We start from the raw sequence: 22,410 nt of genomic DNA on the forward strand, positions 1-22,410 counted from the left end.
GGTACTGTTCTAATAAACTTTTTGATTATGTTCAATTTTGAATGCACTTCTTCATGTTCTTTTGTAACATTTAAGTAGATTATATAAATCTGTTAAATATGATTGTTTTCTGCAATGAACAAAGAAAGGCCCCCTGTGCTAGGAAAGAATCAAATTCGTGGTGAGTGATGACTTACTCAAGATGGAGTCATAGAAATTAAGAAAGCCTGATCACTAAATTTTAAGGTTAAAAATTCTGATATTTCATGATAAGGTGTCTGGGTTTTTTTTTTTCATATTAAAGTGGGTTGGAACCAAAGCACGTGTGAAGGTCTAGAGGAAACAAAATTGACCATGAGTAGATAGTTATTAAAGTTGGGTAATAAAGAATTTGGGAATTCATTTTACTATTCTCTTTATTTTTGCATATTTGATATTTTCTATGATAATAAAGTTAAACAAGAGAGATCATAATTGTAGCTTAAAACATTGAGATATTTTAACCTTAAAGTGATAGGTTCGGGGTGAAATATATTCCAAGATGTGCTACTTGAGTAAACTCTAAAAATGACAAAAGAATTCTAATGGCCATTGTCATGAACAAATAGTCTCATCTGATTCCTCATTCAGAAAACATAGGCGAGTTCCTTGGTAGTCAGTATGGCACCTAATCTCCAAAGTGGGCCCTCCTTGTATCTCCCAACCCAGGGCTGTCTTCCCATGTGACTTTGCCACTCCTCTCACCGAAAGATGGGGCCTGTGTACGTACTCTCTTGCACCCGGGAGAGCTTGTAACTCCAGCAGAAGTGATAGTGCACAAGTCTAGGTTATAAAAGGTGGTACAACTTCTGCCTGGCTCTCTTGGTGTGTGTCCAGCTTCTCTTAAAACCCAGTGTCCTGCGATGGGGAAGACAAGCAGCTACATGTGGCACCCCTGGACAGATGTTCCAGCAGATGGCCTCTGCTTGGGTTCCAGCTGTTAGCAGCATCAGCCTCCAGATTTGGGATCCAGCAAGCTTCCTAACGATTACAGCTCCAGCCGTCTGGTCACCTCCACCCTTTGAGCCCACCCAGACAAGGCCCCAGACACCATGGGGCAGAGAAGAGCCTTTTCTGCTTTCCCTTTTCTGAATTCTTACCCACTGAATCTGTGAAGGAAAAAAAGTGCTTGTTGGTTTGTGCAACTAAATTTGGGATGACTCGTTACACAGCAGTGGTAACTGCATCAGTTAGCACGCATTATTGAGGAGAATCTTACTTCTCAGTGATCGTTTCTTTCCGTAACATGTCCAGAAGACACATCTTTACTTGATGACTGTGTTCTGGTTATTCATAGTTTTTAGTATTTCTATCAACATGATGACTTCCAGATCAGGAGTTAGATTGGAGACCATCAGTTGTTCCCCAGATAAAGTCATTTACAATTGGACAGTCAGGTTGTCAGTTCTTACTCCACCTTCCCCCTTCCTCAGGACTTCTTGTCTTGCTGGAACTCTGTCTAGAACCGTGGCCTCCTACCCACACCCCCCGCCCCTGCTTACACTGGTTGAATTGGGAGCGAAGAAGAGGGCAACCTCATGTGTAGATGGGGAAGGGAATGTCAAGAAGCCTTTCTCTACCCATTTTTAACTGCATCCCTCCTCCTTTACTATGTAAGCAACACCGTTTATTGATGCACACGTAGCTGGTGCTTCTTTTGTCTGATTTCATCGCACTTTTCACTTCACATTGTATCTTGAAAAACAAAATGCCCTATTTTTCAGTGATAAACTGAATGAGAGTGTCCAGCACTTCTTTAGGTGTATGATACATCAACCAAAACTTCATTCACACTCTGCACATGGGTGTTATATCCAGGCGTATAGCAGACGCATGCTAACTTTAACTCTTATTTACAATGTTGCATTTCTCAGGTTTGACGGTTAAAGGAACACATTTTAGTACATCATACATCAAACTGTACCCCCAACCAATTTCCTAACAAGTCCCCCAAACACAGTTTATCATTAGTAACAGACCAGCATGTGAAGATAATTGTTTAGCATGTTACTTCCTGGTCATCAAATGTTTAATGTGGTTGTTGACAAGCACCTGCTTTGTATGTGGGGGAAATGTGCATTTTGCATAATGCACCATAAATGTTCCGTTTATGATAGGGAGTAACAGTTGATGCACTCAATAAATAAAATTTATTAGGAAAAATGCAGATAAAAGTACACAGTACAAGCTGGCAATTTCCTACCGTGGACTGTTACCTGGTAAAGTAGAGACTAAGAGCTTGAGGAACAGGTTAGAGTAGAGGAGGGAGGAGAGTTAATCAGTCATTTTCTTCATTGGTTATGGAAGGACATGGGCTGGAGTTGGGCGTTAAAGGGGCTATTTTAGGGAAAACTTCAGAGGCAGTAATGGAATTCTGTCATCTTTTTGAGGTTCCCACACTGACTCTGAATGGGAAGATTTAGGATGAAAAACTGCAAACCATACCTTTGCTTAACTTCCTGCTGTTTCGGTTTATAAATTTCTCTATGTGATGCTAAGACGTTAGGTAACAGGACATCATGACTGGTCTCTGAGTACAAGGAATCTCCCCAGTACGTATCTCCCATGTTGATTATACCTGAGTCTGATGTCCTACCAGTTGGACTTGGAATGTAACTCAAACAATTGCATATGTTGCTTTGTAAAAACGGTGTATCAAGTCTGGGATAGAAATCTAAATTTGTCCATTATGAACAAAGGTGGCGATGAAAACCAGGGGGGTGTTGAGCAGAGAGAATTCTATGAGGCTTTACACCACTCTCGTGTTTTTCATAACAAATAAAGCCCTGGGACTGGGGGTGAGTGAGTTTCCAGTCCATTAAAGTACTTTTCTCTTTTGATCTACTTGTCCAAAATCATCTGAGCATGTTCATTTTATAGTCAATATACGTACTGGATTCCCGTTACTTACTTACATTTGTAAATGTACTCTGAGTTATACTCATTTTAACGTTGCCAAGTTTCTTAAAATATTAGCCTAGTTTCATAATCATGCTAGTAATAAAATAGACAACTTCAATAAATTGAACAGTTGGACACAGTGAAAATTCCTCATTTGAGATGACCTGCTCCTAAATCCCGAATGTCAGCCGGGACTCACAGAACCATCTTCCTATGGTGCATGTGCGGACCTGAAGAATGTAACAGTTCTTAAGAACGCAATAGGATTATTGGAAAACTCATAATTAAGCTGATATTGCAAACTTGTTAGTCATAGTACTCCTTCCTCTAAAACTGCCTGTTGGCCTGCTTGTGACAGCTCAGCTGGGTACCAGCCCGGACTGTGCGCCACACTTCAGTGAGGACCTCCACTTACACCTGCTTAGACTTAGAACTCTTCTCTACCTGAGAAAAGCATCAGTGTCCAACAGTGCAGCTCTTATTTTCCCATAGTGTATTCTATTACTTCTGATAGTGCAATTTTCCTATTGTGCTGCCAGTGCTTATTTCAATATATTATTTTCATCATAGGTCACTGGTTTACCTCTCCCCCACCTTTCTTTTTCTTTTTTTTTTTTTTAACCAAAGGGCAAATGGAGTTTTTAACTATAAAATGGTTTTATCTCTAAAATGATTCCTTTCTTTATGATTTGATGATTTTTGATGATGTCATGCATTTATTTCCTCAATTAACTGGGTGCTCAGTATTGTGTTTTAAATTTCCGGCTAGGCCAGTTCGTTTGTATTAGAGGGCTTGGCAATTTCTGGGGCTGCACGATAGTATCAAGTGAGCTTTCCACCTTCCTAAAGACACTTAAAACTAACCCTGCGCTATGGAGACTCTGAGTACATTTAGAATTAAGAATCAGATTGGAGCTCCAATATTATTATTGTTATTATTATTAAGATTTTATTTATTTATTTGACAGAGAGAGAGGCAGCGAGAGAGGGAACAAGCAGGGGGAGTGGAAGAGGGAGAAGCAGGCTTCCCAGTGAGCAGGGAGCCCGATGCAGGGCTCGATCCCAGGACCCCAGAATCATGACCTGAGTTGAAGGGAGACGCTCAATGACTGAGCCACCCAGGCGCCCCTACAACTCCAACATTATTGAAAAAGAAACAATGCAACTGGATCCCCATAAATTCCGCCTCCCAGTGATGGTCTAATCGCATCCAGAGAATTATTTCACCCTTAACTGTCCATGCCCTTCAGTGGGATTGTGCTTTTTTTCTTCCACAGTAAAATTGTCAGCAGCGTCAAGTGGTTTGGGAAGCAGTTCAGTTTTAAGACCAGAGTTCTCGTTTTGAAAACATGTTAGTTTTTCCAGAAACTCTGTTTATCTCTCCCATCTCCTCCCACTGTATTCTAGTGTTTCCCAAATCCCCCCATCTCTGCGTACATATCTGTTTGTCTTTCTGGTGTCTGCCACATTGGGAAGTCTCATTAAACCCGCATCTGTTCTCTTTTAGGAGAAACCTGATGCCAGCCCCACGTCACTTCAGCTGCGGTCCCAGATCGAAGTAAGCACAATGACTTTAATCATCTATTTTTGCTTCTGCTTTTTTTTTTTAAGTGATATTCTGTACAAATCAGAGGAAGCCTGCTGCTCTAGCTGCACTGACACTGTGTCTCTTTCTCCTAGGAGTCCCTTGGCTTCTGCAGCGCCGTGTCAACACCAGAGGTGGAAAGAAAGTAAGTTTCCTTCCTTTTGCCCGGGATCAGAATTTCTAAGTAGGTCCATCCTGGTGAAAGTTGAGTGGGTGATCATGTTGTGTCTGTGCCGTGGAGCTTGAGGTCATGTTCCTTGCACAGGGTGTATGTGTGTGGGTGTGTGTGTGTGTGTACACGCATGTGTGGGTGGATAAGAGTGTGTTTTGTAATTCAGTTGAAGACTAAGGATTCTGCAATAGTTACTGGTGTCACACAGCTTATTGTGAGTGAACCCCAAATAACTGACTGGAAATGAGCAGAGAAAGGAAAAGGACGGGTCCATCAAAATGGGTTTTCTTCTTTTAAAATAGTCTCCGATACAGGGTGAAAGTCATAAAGAAGCAAGGTACAAAAATACAATATATTTCAGAATAAAACAATTTTTAAAAACAAAACAAAACAAAACAACTCTCTCCGCATGTGACTTTGGTGGGTACCCTTAGAACAAGAATAAATGCTTGTGACAAAATGGTAAATGTTTCTTAACCTTTCCTGTTAAAGGTGATATTTTTGCTTCTTTGTCCTGATTTGGGCCCTGTAATCTTTACTGTCATGGAAGATAATTCTATGTTATATCTTATATCCACAGTGTTTCTTTTAGGCAGCTTTAAAAAACGAAACAAAACAAAACAAAAACAAAGCGAATGGGTTTGGTTTTTTTTATCTTTTGTTTTCTATAGCCTTTCCCGTTTCTTCTTTATTCCATCATAATTACACTAGAATGTTCTATTTATGATCTTCCGAGGTAAAGAAATTTTAAGAAAGTCCTCATCTTCAAACAGATGCTTCCTTTGGTACGGAACCCTTTACAGTGTTTGGTGCCAGGAGAAGCATAGAAGTGGTTTAGCAATAAAGTATTTCTGGAATGAAAAGCACACGTTGGGAGAGCGTGTGTGTGCTTTACGACACAGCTCTGCCTAATCCATCCACGTGTGTGCTGCTGGCCCAGAGGAGCTTCCAGGAGGGAAGGCTGCTTTGCCAAGGCTTCAGTTCTCAAAAGGTAGTGCAGATTTGGTTCAGACTGAGGAACATTGGGAGTGACGAGCAAAAAGCAAACCAAGGCCATTTCCCATTCAAGGTTAGAGAATGCATGTGCCATTAACATGAATCTCCTTTGTCTTAGTTGCGTGAAACCTCCCACCAGCTTAGTAATGTGGAGGCTGAAGGAGCTCAGAGATTGGAGTTGACATTGATTTGGAAGTTGGTGGTAGGGTGGCAATAAATTGAGTTGAGTATAGGCAGAAGCATGGAGTTAATGGAGTAGAAGTTCTTCTGACCTAGTTTGCTACCTATTTGGCATGATCCGGGCTGAGAACTCAGGTGTTCTTCAGAATCTTGAGTCCTTTGGGAAACAAGAAATGTTTGCCTTTTCTCCTAAGAGGAAGTGACTCACCAAATTTGTACTAATCTTAGTTAGGCTGGGTATTTCTTCTTTCCCCCCGATTGTGGGTAGTCATTCTTTCCGTGTTTACATCCTTCACTTAGTAAAATGTGGCGTGTCTCTTGTGGCCAAGAGAGAGACTCTCAGCCTCCTCTGAGGTTAACAAAAAATTCTGAACACACACAACACACAGTACTGGTGACAGTCCCAGCCTCTCCCATCTATAAATCTGCCATTTTGCTTCTGTTCTTTTAAGTGGTTTACTTGAACCTTGGTATTTCTAAGTAACTTAAATGTCGTAGCCCATTTTGTTCTGTATTTCCTGTTGAATGCTTTTTGAAAACTCTGGTACTCTTGTTTTTCTTATTTAAAAAAAAAAAAACTCTTGAAAAATCTTAAACTTACTGTAAAGGTGCAAGAGGTGTGCAGTGAACTTCTGTATAACTTTTACTTAGACTCAGCAGTTTACACACTCTTATTCTCCCTCCTAGACACACACACACACACACACACACACACAATATTGCTAATTACGATTATTGCAGAACAATCAGAGAGTAAGTTACAAACTCTGACTCTCACTTCTCAGTACCTCAACCTGTATGTCCTAAGGACAAAGACCTCTTACAGAACTCTGCAGTGTAATTACCAAATAGAGAAATTTGAATAGTGATTTTCCTAATCTATAGTTCATATTCGAGTTTCTCTAATTGCCCCAGTAGTGTTTCTTACAGCACTTTTTTTTTTTCAATCCAGCACTTAAAAAAATGACTCATCACATTCACATGTCCTCTCTCTTGTCATATTTAATCTGAAAGGATTTCTTGGCCTTTCTTTGTCTTTTATGCTACTGATGGGTTTTTTAAGAGGGTAGGCTAGTTGTTTTGTAAAGTATTCCTCTGTCTGGGTTTCTTCTTGGGACTCAGGTAATGCAGTTTTGCTGTTGCGTTCTTCCCAGTAAACTGCATCATGCTATGAATCTGTCCCATTGTTGGTGATACTAATTTTGATCATTTGATTGTGGTGATGTCCATCGGGTTTCTTCTGACAAGTCAGACTTTTTCCTTTGCAGTTAGTAAATATTCCGTGGGGAGATGATCTGAGACTATATAAATGCCTTGTTCCTCATCAAACTTTTACCTGATGGTTTTAGATTCCTTTAATGACTGTCACCTAAATCAGTTTTTACAGTGATGGTTACAAAATGATGATACTTATTCTTAAGTTGGTAATTCCTTTGGATTAAACCTTCCAAAAGATTTTCTTTCTTTCTTTCTTTTTCTTTTTTAAATAAGGTGGGCACTCTAGGTTAGATTATAAAGTGAAGAGTTTTGTTTATATTGAATTATTTGGATTTTTTTTTTTTTTTTTTTTTTTTTTACTTGAGAGTGCAATTACTTTGAAATGCAGAATCCTGCTAGTCCTCTGATCAGAATGCTTGCTGGTAGTTTTGTAAGCCAGAGAGGATGACCTGGTAAACCCGCTGGTTGTGTCTGGTGAGCATCCACCAGGTATCTGCCAACCAGAATATCCTTCTGAGTTAGCAGTGTTGTTTTATGGGCAGAACTTTTCTTCTGCAGTCAAAAGGCAAGAGAACTCAGACAAACGTAGGCAAATCCTGCAGCAGCCTGCCCTTAGAGCAGAGGCCTAGATGGAGGACATGGGAGTCCAGTGACTGGCCTTGTGGCTCCTGTGGCCTGAGCCACAGCCCCTCCAATACCCCCTCATGTCTCAGGGGCCACAGGACATCTTTTTCTCTCCCTTCTCCCCCAGTTAAAACCTGAGCCAAAGAAGGAATCCAGTGTTCATTATAATGCAAATACCTGATTTCTTAAAAATTCGTCATCTCTCCCAGGGGTATTTACCATTTAACTGGGTTTAAAGTCTTGAGCTACAAGAACTTAGCTCTGACCAGAAGAGACCAAGGGGGTGGGTCTTGTGGGGGTGACAAGCAGTGAGAAGTCAGACAAGAAGTAAGGATACACCTAACATCACTGCAGCTGTGCCCTCTGCCAGGTAGGGCTGATTGGCTGTACTTGCTGGTAGACATGTGGGACCCACAGGATAGGTGCGGCTGTCCATACGCAGAACAGGCCTGCCCCCACCAGTCTGACAGAGGCTTTGTTCCTCCTTATCTTACGTTCTATGTGGTCTCTCTGTGCTTTCACTGAAAATATTAAAAAATGCTAAGGGAGCTTTCATTTCACTCTCTTCTATTTATATCTATTTACCTTGCCTATCGATGAGACTATCTACTTTATTACAACAATCTTGGATTTGTGTCTACTGGCTAAAAAGCTGAATGTTAGTTACATTTTTTTGTTAGCCTGAAGAATATCTGGAGAGCAAGACTTCTTTGCTGGGGAAATTCTATTTATGTATGTATGTATTTGACAGAGCGCACACGCACAAGCAGGGGGAGAGGCAGAAAAAGAGGGAGAAGCAGGCTCCCCACTAAGCAGGGAGCCCGATGCAGGACTTGAGCCCAGGACCCTGGGATCATGACCTGAGCTGAAGGCAGTCGCCCAACTGACTGAGCCACTCAGGCGCCCCCAAAATTCTTTATAACTGTGTCTGTTGGGAATGCATTTAGCTAGAAATCACAGGAAACATGACCTATAGTGGCATAAAAAGAACACAGCGTTCATTGGCTACCTCCTCCTTCCACTGGGTGATCTAGAGGCTGGCACGGAGGCTCACCTGAGCCTTCAGGAACCCAGATTGTACTGTTTGTTGTTAATCCCTGGTTTTAAAGTGGCCACTGCATTTTCCAGGTGGGAAGGAGAAACAGGGTGAAGAAGGTCAAAGGGCAAAAAGCGACAGGCACATCCTTTAGAACGCTTTCCTAGAAACCCTGTCCAACACATTCGTTTGTCTCATTTCTTCAAGCCGCAGCTGTTCACTGAGCACCGGCTTTGTGTGCCAGCCCCCATTTGGGGCTCTAGGATGTACGATGAACTGATGTGAGCTGCGTCAACATGGACAGAGATGTCGTAGAAAACATTTATATGCTTTCAGTGGTGCTACAGAGAAGAGTAAAGCAAAGAAAGTGAGCCCCAAATTGGGGCACTTGTCCACCATTGCCACCAGAGAGCTTGGAGGGATGTGTGTTTTCCGCTGACTACTTTATTGCCCTGAACAGGATGGGTGTCTTAAGGAAGGAGGGTGCCCAGACATTGGGCAGGAAACTAGCACTCTTTTCCACAAGAACCTAACCTTTTATTTGTACGTGTATTTCTGAAACAGAGTAATCTGAAAATTAGCTAGCTGTCTAATAAATAAGCTATGTGTCAAGATGATTTAGATTCATTCCTTTCAAGGAAGCCAACTATAAGGGAGCCCATCTGCTTATTATTTCTAGGTGTGTATCTACATTGGAAGTAGCCTTAATAGGGTTGGTTCTGCAGATTGGAAAAGAAAAAGCAGGAGATAGCCGGTAACGTTGATTGAGCACTGAGTATGGGCCAGGAACTGATCGAAGTACTTAACATTGACTGAGTTAATCCATCATCCCTGTGAGGTTTGCTATGATATTATTCCCATTGGCAAATGCAGAAACTGAGGCACAGAGAGGTTAATAAGTTGCTCAAGGCTACACAGCTAATTAAGTGGCAGAGCCCAGATTTGATCCCAGTTGAGTACCCAGGCTCCTACCATTAAGCTATAATTCCAGAGTACTTTTAATTGCACTGCTTATGCAGATAGAGAGGTTAGGGGCAAATTGAGTTCGTTAGTGTTATATAAATAGCAGCAGTTAAAACCTACACTCCAGTAGTCCTCTTGGAGGTAGGGGGAGGCTTTCCTTGCATTTGAATCTAAGTTATGTCTCAGTTATTTATTTATAGAGGCAGGAAGGTCCAAAATAAATCTCAAAACTTCACCTTCGCCAATATTTATAGGCTCTTTTCTACTAAGTCTTTCACCAGAGTTGAAAATTCACTGATTTAGTTTCACTTCCTTTCATTACCTATGACTACCCTTGAACTATTTTATGGTGAAAAAGTCCAAAAATATATCGTAGACGGACTAGGAAGATAAGTCAAAGGAGGGCGAGCCAGCGGAGCAGCGCTCTGTGGTCCAGTGAAATGGATGGCATCTGGTTTACAAATGTTCTCTGCGGGCCTTGACTCCGTTTGGACACTGCTTCCCTCTCGGATTTGTTTCGTCTGGCAAGCTGCTAGTATATACTCTTTTGATGGCTTCCAGTCTCCTTTTCTCCCCCCCACAAAATCCCTGTTTCACCTCCCCCTTGCCATGTGCCCTCCGGGAAATAACCCTGCTTGTGTCACTGTGTTCTGGTTGCTCGCTCTCTCCTGCTTCTCTCCAGATCAGTTGTGTCTCTGAACTTGCCTTCCTGCCCCTCACAGGGGGCCCCTGCCTGCCTGACCCCCGGCCTCTTCTTTTCACCTACTCTCCAGGCAGATGAAGTTCCTGTGATTGCCCAGCCGGGCCTCGCGTGCCCATGGCGTCCTGAGCCTCTGAAATGGTTGCTCCCTCCGGTGGGGTGCCCCGTCCCCACTTTCACTGTTCTCCCCACCCCCCTTAGCTGGGCAGACCCCATCAGACTTAGAATCCCAACTCTGGTCGTGGCTCCTCCCAGAAGTCTTCCCTGATTCACAGTGTGGGGGTCCAGTGTCCTGCTCCTGGGCTGTGTAGCCACACACAGTCCTGCTACGATTAGAGTGGACGGAGGTTACAGGTGGGTATGTGTGCATGTGTGTGTGTGTGTGACTTTACACTCTGAACCCTGGGTCTTTCACAAATGTGCTTCGTTCTTCTCCCTCCCGTGGAAGGTTTCTTGCCATTCTCGAAAACCATAGTCTGACTTCTCCCGCTGAACTTGGCCCCCACAGCCTGACTCCTGTCTCCTTCGTTCTTGCCGAAATGCTGTCTGAGGTCAGTGCTGCATCGATAACCAACCCAGAGGCCCCTGCCAGCTCACAGATCCTTGTTGTATTTGGCAGGACTGCCTTTCCCTCAGGTCCCACTTCTCTCCCCGCCCTTGGTTTGGTGCCTGTGGCAGCTTCTAGTTTCTCCTCACTGCATGCCCAACCTTGGCTGTTCCCTTTCTTCTGCCCATTTCCTACTGTGGGTGTTCCCCTGGGGCTGTGTACCCAGCCTGCAGGCTCTCCCCAGGTACTCACACCCAAGGTTTTGACCTCTTGTGTTGGGGCACCCTCTCAAATCCACAGCTGTCCCTCGGCCCCGTTTCCCAATCTGGTGACGTGCCCGTTGCCACAACTTGCCAGATGCCGGCTCATTACTGTCACTCTCACCCCAGGTGCACGTCTTTACAGCAGAACTCCTCACCCCTTCTTAACCTTCTTTCCTTCTCTGACAACATGCTCTTTGATCATATGTCCCCCTTCTGTCCTTGGGACCATTTTCTGCTCTTCACACAGCCTTGAGTCATTATCTCCTGCTTTTCTTTCGTGATTCCAAAACCTCAATCATCAAATCCTGTTGCTTCTACTTCTTTATTTTTTTCTTTTTAAAAATTTTATTTATTTGAGAGAGAGTGTGAGCACAAACCAGGGGAGGGGCAGAGGGAGAAGCAGGCTCCCAAGGAGCCCCACACCACGGGGCTTGATCGCAGGACCCTGGGATCACGACCTTAGCCAAAGGCAGATGCTTAACTGAATAAACCACCCAGGAGCCCCTGTTGCTTGTACTTCTGTAACTTTTCCTGTGTTTCCCACTGCAAGTGATATCTTTAGTGCTCTTTTCATGAGCCAGAAAAGTACATTCAGGAAATGACCCCAGATTGGTCTCCATAAATTGCACTTAGGCCACACTGCGGTGAGGGCATGCTGAGCTCTCCTGCATGGCACCTATGAATTAGGGCCTCTGCACATTTGCACTTGAAAAACCCATAGTCCAGCTCAGGCCCATCTTTATGGCCACGTCTTCCACCACCAGCCGCACAGCCCCCCTGTCTTCATGCCTCCTGGGCTGTTCCACGCTCCTGCTTTGAAGCATTTCCTTTCTTTAGATCCTCTTTTAAGAACTGCTTCTCCAGGGATGCTTTCTTGGTCCTTTCCCTGGCTGTAATCTTTCCACCTGTTGGAATCCAGTGACATCTGGCATGGTGATGTCTCTGTATTGTAACAGGTACCATCATCATAACAGTGGTTATTGGGTTATTTCTATTATCGGACACCATGCTAATCACTTTTACTGTATTTTGTCATTTAATTTTTCATGGACTCATTGATGTATGTACTATTTTTGAGACTAATTGGCTTGCCTAAGGTCCTAGAACTGGAGACAAGAAACCTTATCCAGTCTGAATGCCAGGATGGCCTTGGGGTTAAGATGCTCTGTCTGATAAGCGGACTCTCTGGGTTCACATCCGGGCTGTTTCTTACCAGCGCCTCAGCTCTTGGCAGGTTACTCCATCTTGGTGTCTACAGTTTCCATGACTGTAGAACGAGGATGATCAGTACAGTACATACCTCCCTTTACTAAGCTTTCCAGCACCTGCTGAGTGTTCAGTAATTTGTCTGCTGTCTATCTCATCAGGCCCAAATTCATGCCCATGCCTGTGGCTCTCGCTTTGTATCCTTTCCTAATCCCACCCGGCCCAGCTCACATTCTTCTCTCTTTGAATTTTCTTCAGTGTCCGAAAGAGTTGTTTGCACAAAGCAAGCGCTCATTGAGTATTTGCATGGAAGTCCTTGATGGCTTTAGTTCTTTGAAAGAAGGTTAAACTGGACTGTCCCCAAGACTGGAATCCAGGAGATGTACTTCACTCTCCCCCCGTCCCCTGGCACGTGCTAAAGTCTCCTTCAACAGATAGCAGTGGAGTAAGAAGCCAGTGCTTTCTGCTGGTGAATATTAACGTTAAAAAGACACCCTTGAAACATTTTAAAAACATGTAGTGCAGAGAATAGTGGCTCCCACAAATCCCCAAATCTGTTTCTAGGGCCTGCTGTCCTTTCCCCACCCAGTTCCATTCTGTAATCGTGTTCAAATCTCCTCACATTTTCCCTCTGTTAAATAGAAATGACAGAACACAAAGTACCTCCACGTAAAGGTACAGACAGCATCATGGATTGCACACAAGATATTACAGTTTAAAAAAAAAATCCTTAATTTTAAAACTTGGAGTTTTGTTAGAAAAGTATATTTATGTTGTTTTCTTTTTGGTAATAGGTTTATTGAGATCTAATTCACATACCAGGAACTAGAGGGTATTATGCTGAGTGAAATAAGTCAATCAGAGAAAGACAATTATCCTATGATCTCACTCGTATGTGGGATTTAAGAGACAAAACAGAGGAGAATAGGGGAAGGGAGGGAAAAATAAAACAAGATGAAATAAGAGTGGGAGACAAAGCATAAGAGACTCTTAATCATAGGAAACAAACAGGGTTGCTGGAGGGGAGGGGTGTGGAGGGGTGGACTAACTGGGTGATGGACGTTAAGGAGGGCATGTAATACAATGTAATGAGCACTGGGTATTATATGAACTGATGAATCACTGAAGTCAACTTATAATAATATGTTAACTGAGTTTAAATTAAAAAATAATTCGCATATTATGATTCATATCCTATAACTCATCCATTAAAAGTATGTAATTCAGTGGGTTCAAAAAATTTTTATTTGGGGGGGTAGGAGGGGTAGAGGGAGAGGAGGAGAGAGAATCTCAAACAGACTCTCCACTGAGCACAGTGTCTAACAGGGACTCAATCTCACAACCCCAAGGTCATGACCTGAGCTGAGATCAGGAGTCAGACGCTTCACTGACTGAGCCACCCAGGTGTCCCAAAGACTCGTATGTGTTTTAAGTGACCAGCTTATTTCACTTAGCATAATGTTTGCAAGGTTCATCCATGTGGATTCCATTTTGTTGTGTGAATAAGCCACATTTTGTTTATCCATTTGTTGATGGGTGGACACTTAGGACTGTGTTGACTTCTTTGCTGTTATGAACAATGTTGCTGTGAACATTTGTATACAGGTTGACGTGTGGTCATTTGTTTAGTCGTTTTTAAATCTGCTTTAGTGAGATACAGTGTATCTGCCATGTACTCACCTAGTGAAAATACTCAACAAGGTGTGTAGCCTGTTCACAGAATGGCACCACCATCACCAGAGTCAATTTTAGAACCTTTCATCAACCCAGAAAGAAACCCTTTAGCTGTCACTCCTCTATGTCATGATGACCCCTGTTCTCTCTAAGCAATCACCAATCTAATTTCAGTCTCTGTAGAATCACCTCTGCTGGACATTTCATAGAAATTGGGGGAAGTGCATTTTTAAAAGAAAATTGGTTTATTACAGCTCCATTAGGAGTAGACCTTGGAATCCAGTTCTTGGTAACTTTGTCTCCAGCCTCCTTGAAATGTGTAAGATATTCTTCAGCTTTTAGTAAGTCTTCTCCTTTTAGTAAGTAACTCCTTTTAGGACTCCTTTTGTAAGTCCTTTCAGTAAGACTTTAGAAAGTCTTCTCCTTTTATTAAGTTCCTGCTGGGGACCTCCACCCTGTTCCTCAATAAGAAAGTCTCTTGTTCCTGAAGACGGGTTGGAGAAGAAGGGCTCAGGCTCCTTCCCTCGTGAACACCCTCGAAAACAGGGTCTCTGCCGTCTGTGGTTCTGTGGACTTGTGCATGACAAGGTGGGGCTCTCTCTGCTCATTTTCGTTTGTAGAAGTAAGCACTAAAACCCGCAGGCTGTGCAGTTATGAATCCTCCTTTGGAACAGACCAGATTCACTGAGAATTGCTGATGAGGTCTGCAAGTTTGTTGGGAAATCCAGGTCAAGCCGTGTCCCCTGGAGCTGAGATGAATGCATCCTGTTTCCACATCCTGTTTGTGGCAGGGCTGTGGGCTGGGGAGAGGAATGCCAGATCTTTCCCCTGGGGGACGTACATATGTGCACTGGGATGAGGAAACCACATGGAGGTGTGTCCTTCAGAATAGCTTGCAAGTTGGTTCTGCCCTGTTCAGGTGGATGTATCCTTGCTGAGTGCCCACTGTCCTCCCAGGAGATGGAGCCGGGCGCTCGTGGCTTGTGAGCACAGAGCCACGAAGGGGACCAGAGGTCGCTTGGACTGCCATTGTATGAGCTCAGCAGGGTGGGAAGTAGAGGCAGAATGGCAAGTTTAGTTTTCAGAAAACGAATGGGCTGCACCAAGAGCCAGGCATTAGATTAGTATGTGTATTATGCGTTCTTTCCCTTTGATCCATTTACCAAGAGCCGTCTGCCAAGGCTGTGGGCAGGAGGGCAAGGTCCCTGTCCCAGGGGCTGGAGCGTTTGGTGTGCTTGCTGTCTGTGATGGCCGTCTGCTTGGAGTCACCCCTCCAGGCTTCAGCTACTCAGTGATGAGTTAGAATTGGGTGGTCTCCTTTCCTTCGCTGACCCAGTCCAGAGCACGCCCTGCAGTGGCCAAGTTGGCGTGGCCTGTCTGCATGGGCTGTTCTGCTGCTGCTGCTGGTGTTGGCCAGACCACGAGCCTGCATTAAGCTCTGCTAGTTGTGGGGTGAGAAACAGTTTATTTAAATTCTCTAAGCCTCAGTTTCCTAAACCATAAAATGTATGCAATAGAAGCTCTTTCTGAGGCTGGTTGTGTGAGATACCTAGTGCGGTGCCCGGCATATGGTAGGGGTCCACGTCTCGCTCGTTGTCTCTCCATGGCCTCTGTGACGTGTGGCATCACCCGTGGCCATGGTCACGTGTCTATGGTTTTCACCCTCTCTCTCATTCAGCGGTGTCCTGCGCAGAGCTCCCCAGTGGCTCAGGCCACAGAAAACATGCTCCCGCTACGGGAGCTTTCCTTTCCTTTCCATACCCCAAAGACGGGAGGCTAGGAGATGACTGCTATCCTCAGGGAGCCCATGCAGTCGCAGCGTGCCGAAGGACGTGTTTGTGCGGGTGGCTTTGCATCCGCACGCGTGTGTGCTCTGTCGCATGGCATATTTGAGGGGCTCGACATTCCAGAATTCAGGGGCTTGGGGTAGGAGCAGCTGTGCTAGAATTCCCCACCTCAGCTGTTCCCCACCGCAGACTCTCCTGCCCCTCGCTTCATCTGGTGAGTGAGCCCCAGCTGCCCGGCCCCAGCTGGAGTCCACATGCCTGGGCTGTGCACCCCCCACCCCGGGGGTGGGGTGTGTGCAACGGCTGGAGATAGGCTTCCACTGCCAGGAGGAACTTAGGATGCGAGGGGGCTGTGGTTTCTTCTGTCTCCTGCAGGAGAGGTGAACAGGACACTGGGCCAAGGGGGTGGGGTGCAGTGGGGGGAGGCAATCAGTAGATAAATAGCAATACTGTCCTGGCAAGGACAGGGAAGACCCCTATGGTATCATGCAAGGTAAATGGTAGCTAACAGTGAAGGAAATGGGGTGGGGTCCATGGGGGGAAGGGGTCAGAAAGGCTAAAGGGCTTGCCAAGATCACCGTCACAAAGCCTGGGCAGGCAGAGGTGGAATTCTCACATAGATCCATCTATCTGCCGGGGCCAGGCCTGTTGTCACAGATGCCTCCACGCAGACCACGGACAGGTGCATCAGGAAAGACCTGTGATGGGTTGGGCTGTAGTGCAGTGCAACTGAATAAACATTTTCCAGATTTCTATGGTGTGGATGGGGTTGCTAGGTGCTGGAAAGATGCATGGGATGGGAAGGTAGCTGTCCTCTTAGGAGCTACAGAAGTCATGACAACACGATCGTCCTGTGCCGTGAGGGCTGCACAGCAGGGACTGGAGGAGGATGGCCAGCTGGGCCCTGGGGGCTGGGCACCACCACAGACACTAGAGTTTGGTATCAGACTGGCTTCTGTTGGAGAAGTGGACGTTAAGGTGACGTTATTGCAGGGTTTTGACTGCTGGTGTTTGTTGGGGCTGGCTGCTCTGTGTCAGATGATGTGGCCTGATGTCACATGCAGGCCATGTGGGGAAAGGGAATGAACTGCCACCTGCAAACACGGACACGTCCTCTCTCACCGCCTCCACGTGAGCCTCCAGTTTCGACTCGCCAGGAATCTGCAGGAGGAGCTGGTGTCCTTCCCGAGATGCTCAGCAGCCCCTGGCCTGGCACGATCCAAGCACGGGGGCCCCGATTGCGGCCCCCCACCCCCGAGTGAGTCCCGGCCCCACCATGACACATGTCAGGTACAACAGGGCCTCATGCCCCGCACAGACTCTGAAGCACAGAAAGAAAGTAGCCACTTTGCCTCTGCTCTCTGCAGCTCCCGTGCAGGAGCTCCCGGGACTCCTGCTGACCCGGCACACGGCAGCGGAGGGGACTTGGGAGATGTGATCCCGTGGAGCTATGTTGACAGGCTGCACATCCACCACAGTCGCCCACAGGAGTGAGCACTACAGGGAGGGGGAGGGGTTGGGGAGGCGGAATTAGAGGGGAAGGGAATTCCAGACAGAAGCAAGGGTGTGCAGAGGCATTTGAGCACAGCACTCTGGGGGTGGGCAATGCTCAGAGTCTGTGCAGCCCCAGTGCCAGCTCGGGGAGGTCTTCAGAGCAGCTCAAGGATTGCCTAGTGGTGGGCTTTGTATGTTAGAAGGACCGTTGTCGATATGAGCAGATTGGTCTGCGAGCCCCCAGGAGGGCAGGGAGACCCATGGTCCAGGGGATGGATCCTGAAGGTCTAAAACTTACCAGAACCTTTGTTAGGCTTCTAGTTTTTAAATTCCTCCATCCCACCGGCTAATTCCTTCATTCAGTCTTTAAGGAGTGTCTCCTGCATGCTGAGTACTGAGGATGGAAATGGGGTACTCAGGACTGCCCCTGACCCCCAACCTCGTGTCTACAAGCTTGGCTGCTGTGTGGTCTTATTGTAGTCTCGTATTCTGAATTCTCTTCTGAAAACTGCACTTGTAATCCTGCCTAACTGGATTTTGGAGACCTTGGAGTGAAGGGTGCAAGGAGGAAATGGAGAAGGGAGGTTGGGGAATGTGTTGCCAGTGTCTCCTGAATGCCACCGACAGTCGTGGGCCTACCCACGCATCACAGTTAGCTGGAGAGCTTGTTGGAAAGATAGACCTCAGGCGCTGCCCAGGCCTCATACATTGACTTCTCCAGATATGGAAGTCGGGAGTCTTTAATAAGTTTTCCAGAAGGTTCCTAGGCGGCCAACTTAGTGTTACAAATCACTGCCAAAGCCCGTTTGTTTTCCTTTGGGTCCACGGTCCCTGCTTCTGCTCCACATCTCAGTCGGCCGTGGGAGTGGCGGTGGCACCCACCTGCAGCGGTAGAGGGCACATGTCATCACGGTGACTCTGGCACTGCTTCCCGGAGTCTCTGTCAGGTGCTGATGCGTCACTTCAGATAAAGCCTCAGGACCAGAAGGGGGAAGGATATGAAGCAATCCGAGAGCAACGTGAGACCAGCCAGCGGAGTTTGAGGATGGCGATGTGACAGGACATGTGTGGGAATTTAAAATTGAGGTCTGAACCGTGACGGAAGCTAACTAGACTTATTGTGGCAGTCGTCTTGCCATGCATCCAAATATCAGCTCATTATGTGTTACTCTTAAAATTAATGTGTCCTGTGTCAGTTATATCTCAGTTAAAAAAAAGGAAATCTGAGGAGCTAGGAAAGCCAGAGTTCCCATCTTCACAGTGTTCATAACGTAACAGTTTTCCATCAGTTGTGTCTGAAGAAATCGAAGGTGGGGCTATGGCAGCGGTCACAGGGGAAAGGACCCCATCCTTTGTACTGCCCACCAGAAGAAGTAGGGCAGGTGGACAGCTCCCACAGCCACGTCCTAGATGGTGGCTGGCCACTGCCTCCAGCTTGTGACCAGCAGGGCACAGAAGAGCCCTCCAGTCCTGCAGCTGCTCCAACTCTGTCCTTCAGAGGCAGCTTCACTGACTCCCCTGCTCCCCTCAGAGCAGCTGACAGAAGAAAGGCAGGCAGCCCTGGCCCCCATGCCCCCCACCCGGGGCCTCTGGGCCCAGACAGCACAGCGGCCCGCATGCTCAGCGTGGCCCAGGCAGTGGTGAATGGGAGCCGCTGTTTGTTTCCACCGAGAAAGTTCTGACCCGCTTCCGGAGCCATTGCCATGGAAACAGACTGAGAAGATAGTTGAATGGAGCCTCTTTTCCTGCCATCTCCCCTCTCCCTTTCCCCGCTCTGAGGCGGAGGCTCTTAGGGGCCAGCAGTCTGGCATTCCCTGCAGGTTCATGCACAGTTGTTGTTGTTGTTTGTAAAGATTTTATATATTTGTCAGAGAGAGAGACAGCGAGAGAGTGCAAGCAGGGAGAGTGGCAGAGGGAGAGGGAGAAGCAGGCTCCCCGCTGAGCAGGGTGCCCGATGCAGGACTCGATCCCATGACCCTGGAATCATGACCTGAGCCAAAGGGAGATGCTTCCCCGACTTATCCACCCAGACGTCCCATCACGCACATTTGATAAGAATACCAAAGGCTAGGTTTCCTTACCATGCCAGCCTCCGCTGGAGTAAGGGACTCCATATGCACCTGGTACCAGGCAGAGTGGCAGCCTGGGGTGGGAGCTGTTCTTGTGCTGAGCCGGTACCACGCATACTGATAACCACCATGGGGACATGCAGTGCTTCCCTGTCCATCCTGCTGGCCTCACATCTCAGCCATGTTTCCTTGCAGAAAAGCCTTTCTTGAACCACAGATTTATTACATGTACACACCAAATTTTATTATGTTTTCAAAGATTTATTTACTTACGAGACAGAGTGTGTGTGTGCTTGCGAGCACAGAGGGGTGGGGTTGAGGTGGAGGGAGAGTCCCAAGTAGACTCTGCACTGAGCAAGGAGCCCGATGCGGGGCTTGGTCCCAGGACCCTGAGATCACGACCTGAGCCAAAACTGATGCTTAACTGACTGCGCCCCCCCAGGTATCCCTTGTATGTGCTAGATTTTAAAGGGCAAATAGAAGGGAAGGATATTTTTTCCTCATTTGCAGAATGCATAGCCATCATTAGAAAATGCGAAGAAAGCTACTTACAGTACTTTTCTCATTTTATAAAAACTAGCTTTTGTGGTGAAAACAGTGCACTAAAATCCTGTTTTATTTTGCTTTCGACAGTAATTCAGTAATTCTTAAGATGTAAGGACCTAAATAAAATTCACATCAAGGCCATAAAAGGAAGGTATTCATTTTTATTGGTTGCACCGAAGGCAGACAAAACAAAAGAGAACTTTGTTTCCCTTTCATTCAACACCTTTTGTGTGTCTGTTGAGGGAAAGTCAAAAATCAGAGCTTGACCCACATCCATGGATGTCAGTGGCCAAGTCACAAACCTAAGTTGCACTTTCAGAGCTAATAATAGGAGAATAGGGACACACTTGAGGCTCATGGTTTCATATCTGGCACTGTGAATTGGGTGGTGATTCAGACAGGAGAGACCCTGGCCTTCATGAATCTGGTGTTTTCATGGGACCAACACTGGAGTGGGGCCAGGAGAGCTGAGCCCTAGCTCTGTGATTTGCCGTCAGGTAAGTCACTTTCGTGAACTTGCCAGGCTTCCATTTCTGCATCTGTGTAATCAGTCTTTTCATGGTCTCTGGGAGCCTGAAATACAGTGGGATCGATAGGACTGTGCTGGGTCAACCCAGACCAATGCTTAACCCGGTCATTTTTACTACTTTTTTTTTTTTTTAAAGGAAGAGAAAGTATGCATGTGGGGGGTGAGGGGCAGAGGGCAAGAGAGGGAGAGGGAGACTCCTGAGCAGGCTCCGTGCCAGGCACAGAGCCCAGCATGGGGCTCAATGTCACAACCCCGAGATCACGACCTGAGCGGAAATTAAGAGCCAGACATTGAACCAGCTGAGCCACCCAGGTGCCCCTGATCATTTTCACTCCTTAACCCACTGAATCTTTTAGGATTATATTCAGTCATTTGTAACTGAACCTGACCACACTAATGAGGCAAACGGGGGCCTGTTTTCTTCATACAGCAAGGAGTCTGGAGGCTGGTACAGTTGCTCACGGAAGTATTTGCTCTCCACCAGTTTTAATACGTGATTTTCATCCTTATGATGAAATGATGACTTCTCAAGCCTTGTGTCCATGTTTCAGGAAGAACCGAGGGGGGAGGGGCAAAGGGCAAAATTATGGGAAAAGGTGAGTGAGTCTTTGTCATTACGGAAACCCTAGCTTTCCCAGAGACCACTCCCTGTGAATATTCAGCTATATCTTCTCTGCCAGAAGCTCCACTTAGCCTCCGCCAGCCGCAAGGGAGTGTGGGGAAGTGAGTGTTTTAACGGGGTACCCTGTCACCCAGACAAATCATGGTTCCCTTAGTAAGAAAGAAGGTAAGAGGAATTTGGATGGGAGGCCACTGGCCCTGCAGGCAATGGGCACAACTCCGCCTTTCTCCTGAGCACGTCGATCTAATCTGCCTCATTCTGTTGTGAACTCCTGGAAGGTCCAGACCGTTGCCCTTTGCAGACGGTGTCTGTTGCCCTGAGCAGGCAGCAGACGGCTTCACTGTCTACACCCAACAGCAGATGCCAAACCGAAAAGCACGGTTGGTTGGTTTTGTAGGAGACTGAGGAGTTCCTGACCTTACTGGACTTACCTGCACATACTGAGCTTCCCTAGAAAACAGTATCATACACCATCTGGTGTGTCACAGGGACACACTGACGGGTCACTAAGTTTGCAGGAATTGGGAAGGCGTTTGTAACTTCTCAAGGCTGGAATACAGTGGTGACCTTCAACGTTACCACATCAGGGCGGCCATCCGTGCAGCACATATTTATTAAAGATTTTACTTACTTACTTACTTACTTACTTACTTATTTAATTACTTATTTCTCAGAGAGAGAGAGAGAGTGAGTGAGAGGGACAGAGAGAGAAAGCACAAGTGTGGAGGGGGAGTGGCAGGGGGAGAGGCAGGCTCCTGTCTGATCAGGAGCCCGATGCGGGACTCGATCCCAGGATCCCAGGACCATGACCTGAGCCAAAAGCAGACACTTAACCAACTGAGCCACCCAGGCTTCCCTGTACAGCAATTTATTTTATCAACTTTCTTAGCGAGGCCAAACCCACAAGGTGACAAATAAAGAATAATAAACCCCAGATGGAAAAGAAAACGCCCATGGGGGGGGGGGGCTAGAAATCAGGGAAGACGACCATGTGCTCTCCTAGATTCTATGCTCCATGCCCCAGGCCCGCCTCTGGGTGCATGTCCAGCTCTGCACGGGGCATCGTCCTGGCCTCAGTGAGGTTGCTGTCCAGACACAAACAGGTCATGCTGTGGAGAGGTGGCATCTGGCTGTGTTTCAGGCACGATACTTAAACTTCTGCCCAGGGTGCCTGGGTGCTCAGTGGGCTAAAGCCTCTGCCTTCGGCTCAGGTCATGGTTCCAGAGTCGGGGGATCGAGTCCTGCATCGGGCTCTCTGCTCAGCAGGGAGCCTGCTTCCC

At 46.3% G+C, this 22,410-nt stretch overlaps 1 protein-coding gene across 4 annotated transcripts in view; it reads left to right on the forward strand.

Annotated features, from left to right (window-relative positions):
* SASH1 (SAM and SH3 domain containing 1) overlaps window positions 1-22,410 on the forward strand; it is a 195,254-nt gene that overhangs the window by 87,874 nt on the left and 84,970 nt on the right. For all 4 annotated transcript variants that reach the window (XM_032873140.1, XM_032873141.1, XM_032873142.1 and 1 more), the window contains exons 3-4: window positions 4,427-4,477; window positions 4,600-4,649. In XM_032873140.1, the coding sequence (XP_032729031.1) occupies window positions 4,427-4,477; window positions 4,600-4,649 (101 nt within the window). The remainder of the gene's footprint in view (window positions 1-4,426; window positions 4,478-4,599; window positions 4,650-22,410) is intronic.

This window comes from Lontra canadensis, unplaced genomic scaffold (assembly GCF_010015895.1).
Source record: "Lontra canadensis isolate GAN:19392208 unplaced genomic scaffold, GSC_riverotter_1.0 scaffold47, whole genome shotgun sequence".
Taxonomy (NCBI): Eukaryota; Metazoa; Chordata; class Mammalia; order Carnivora; family Mustelidae; genus Lontra; species Lontra canadensis.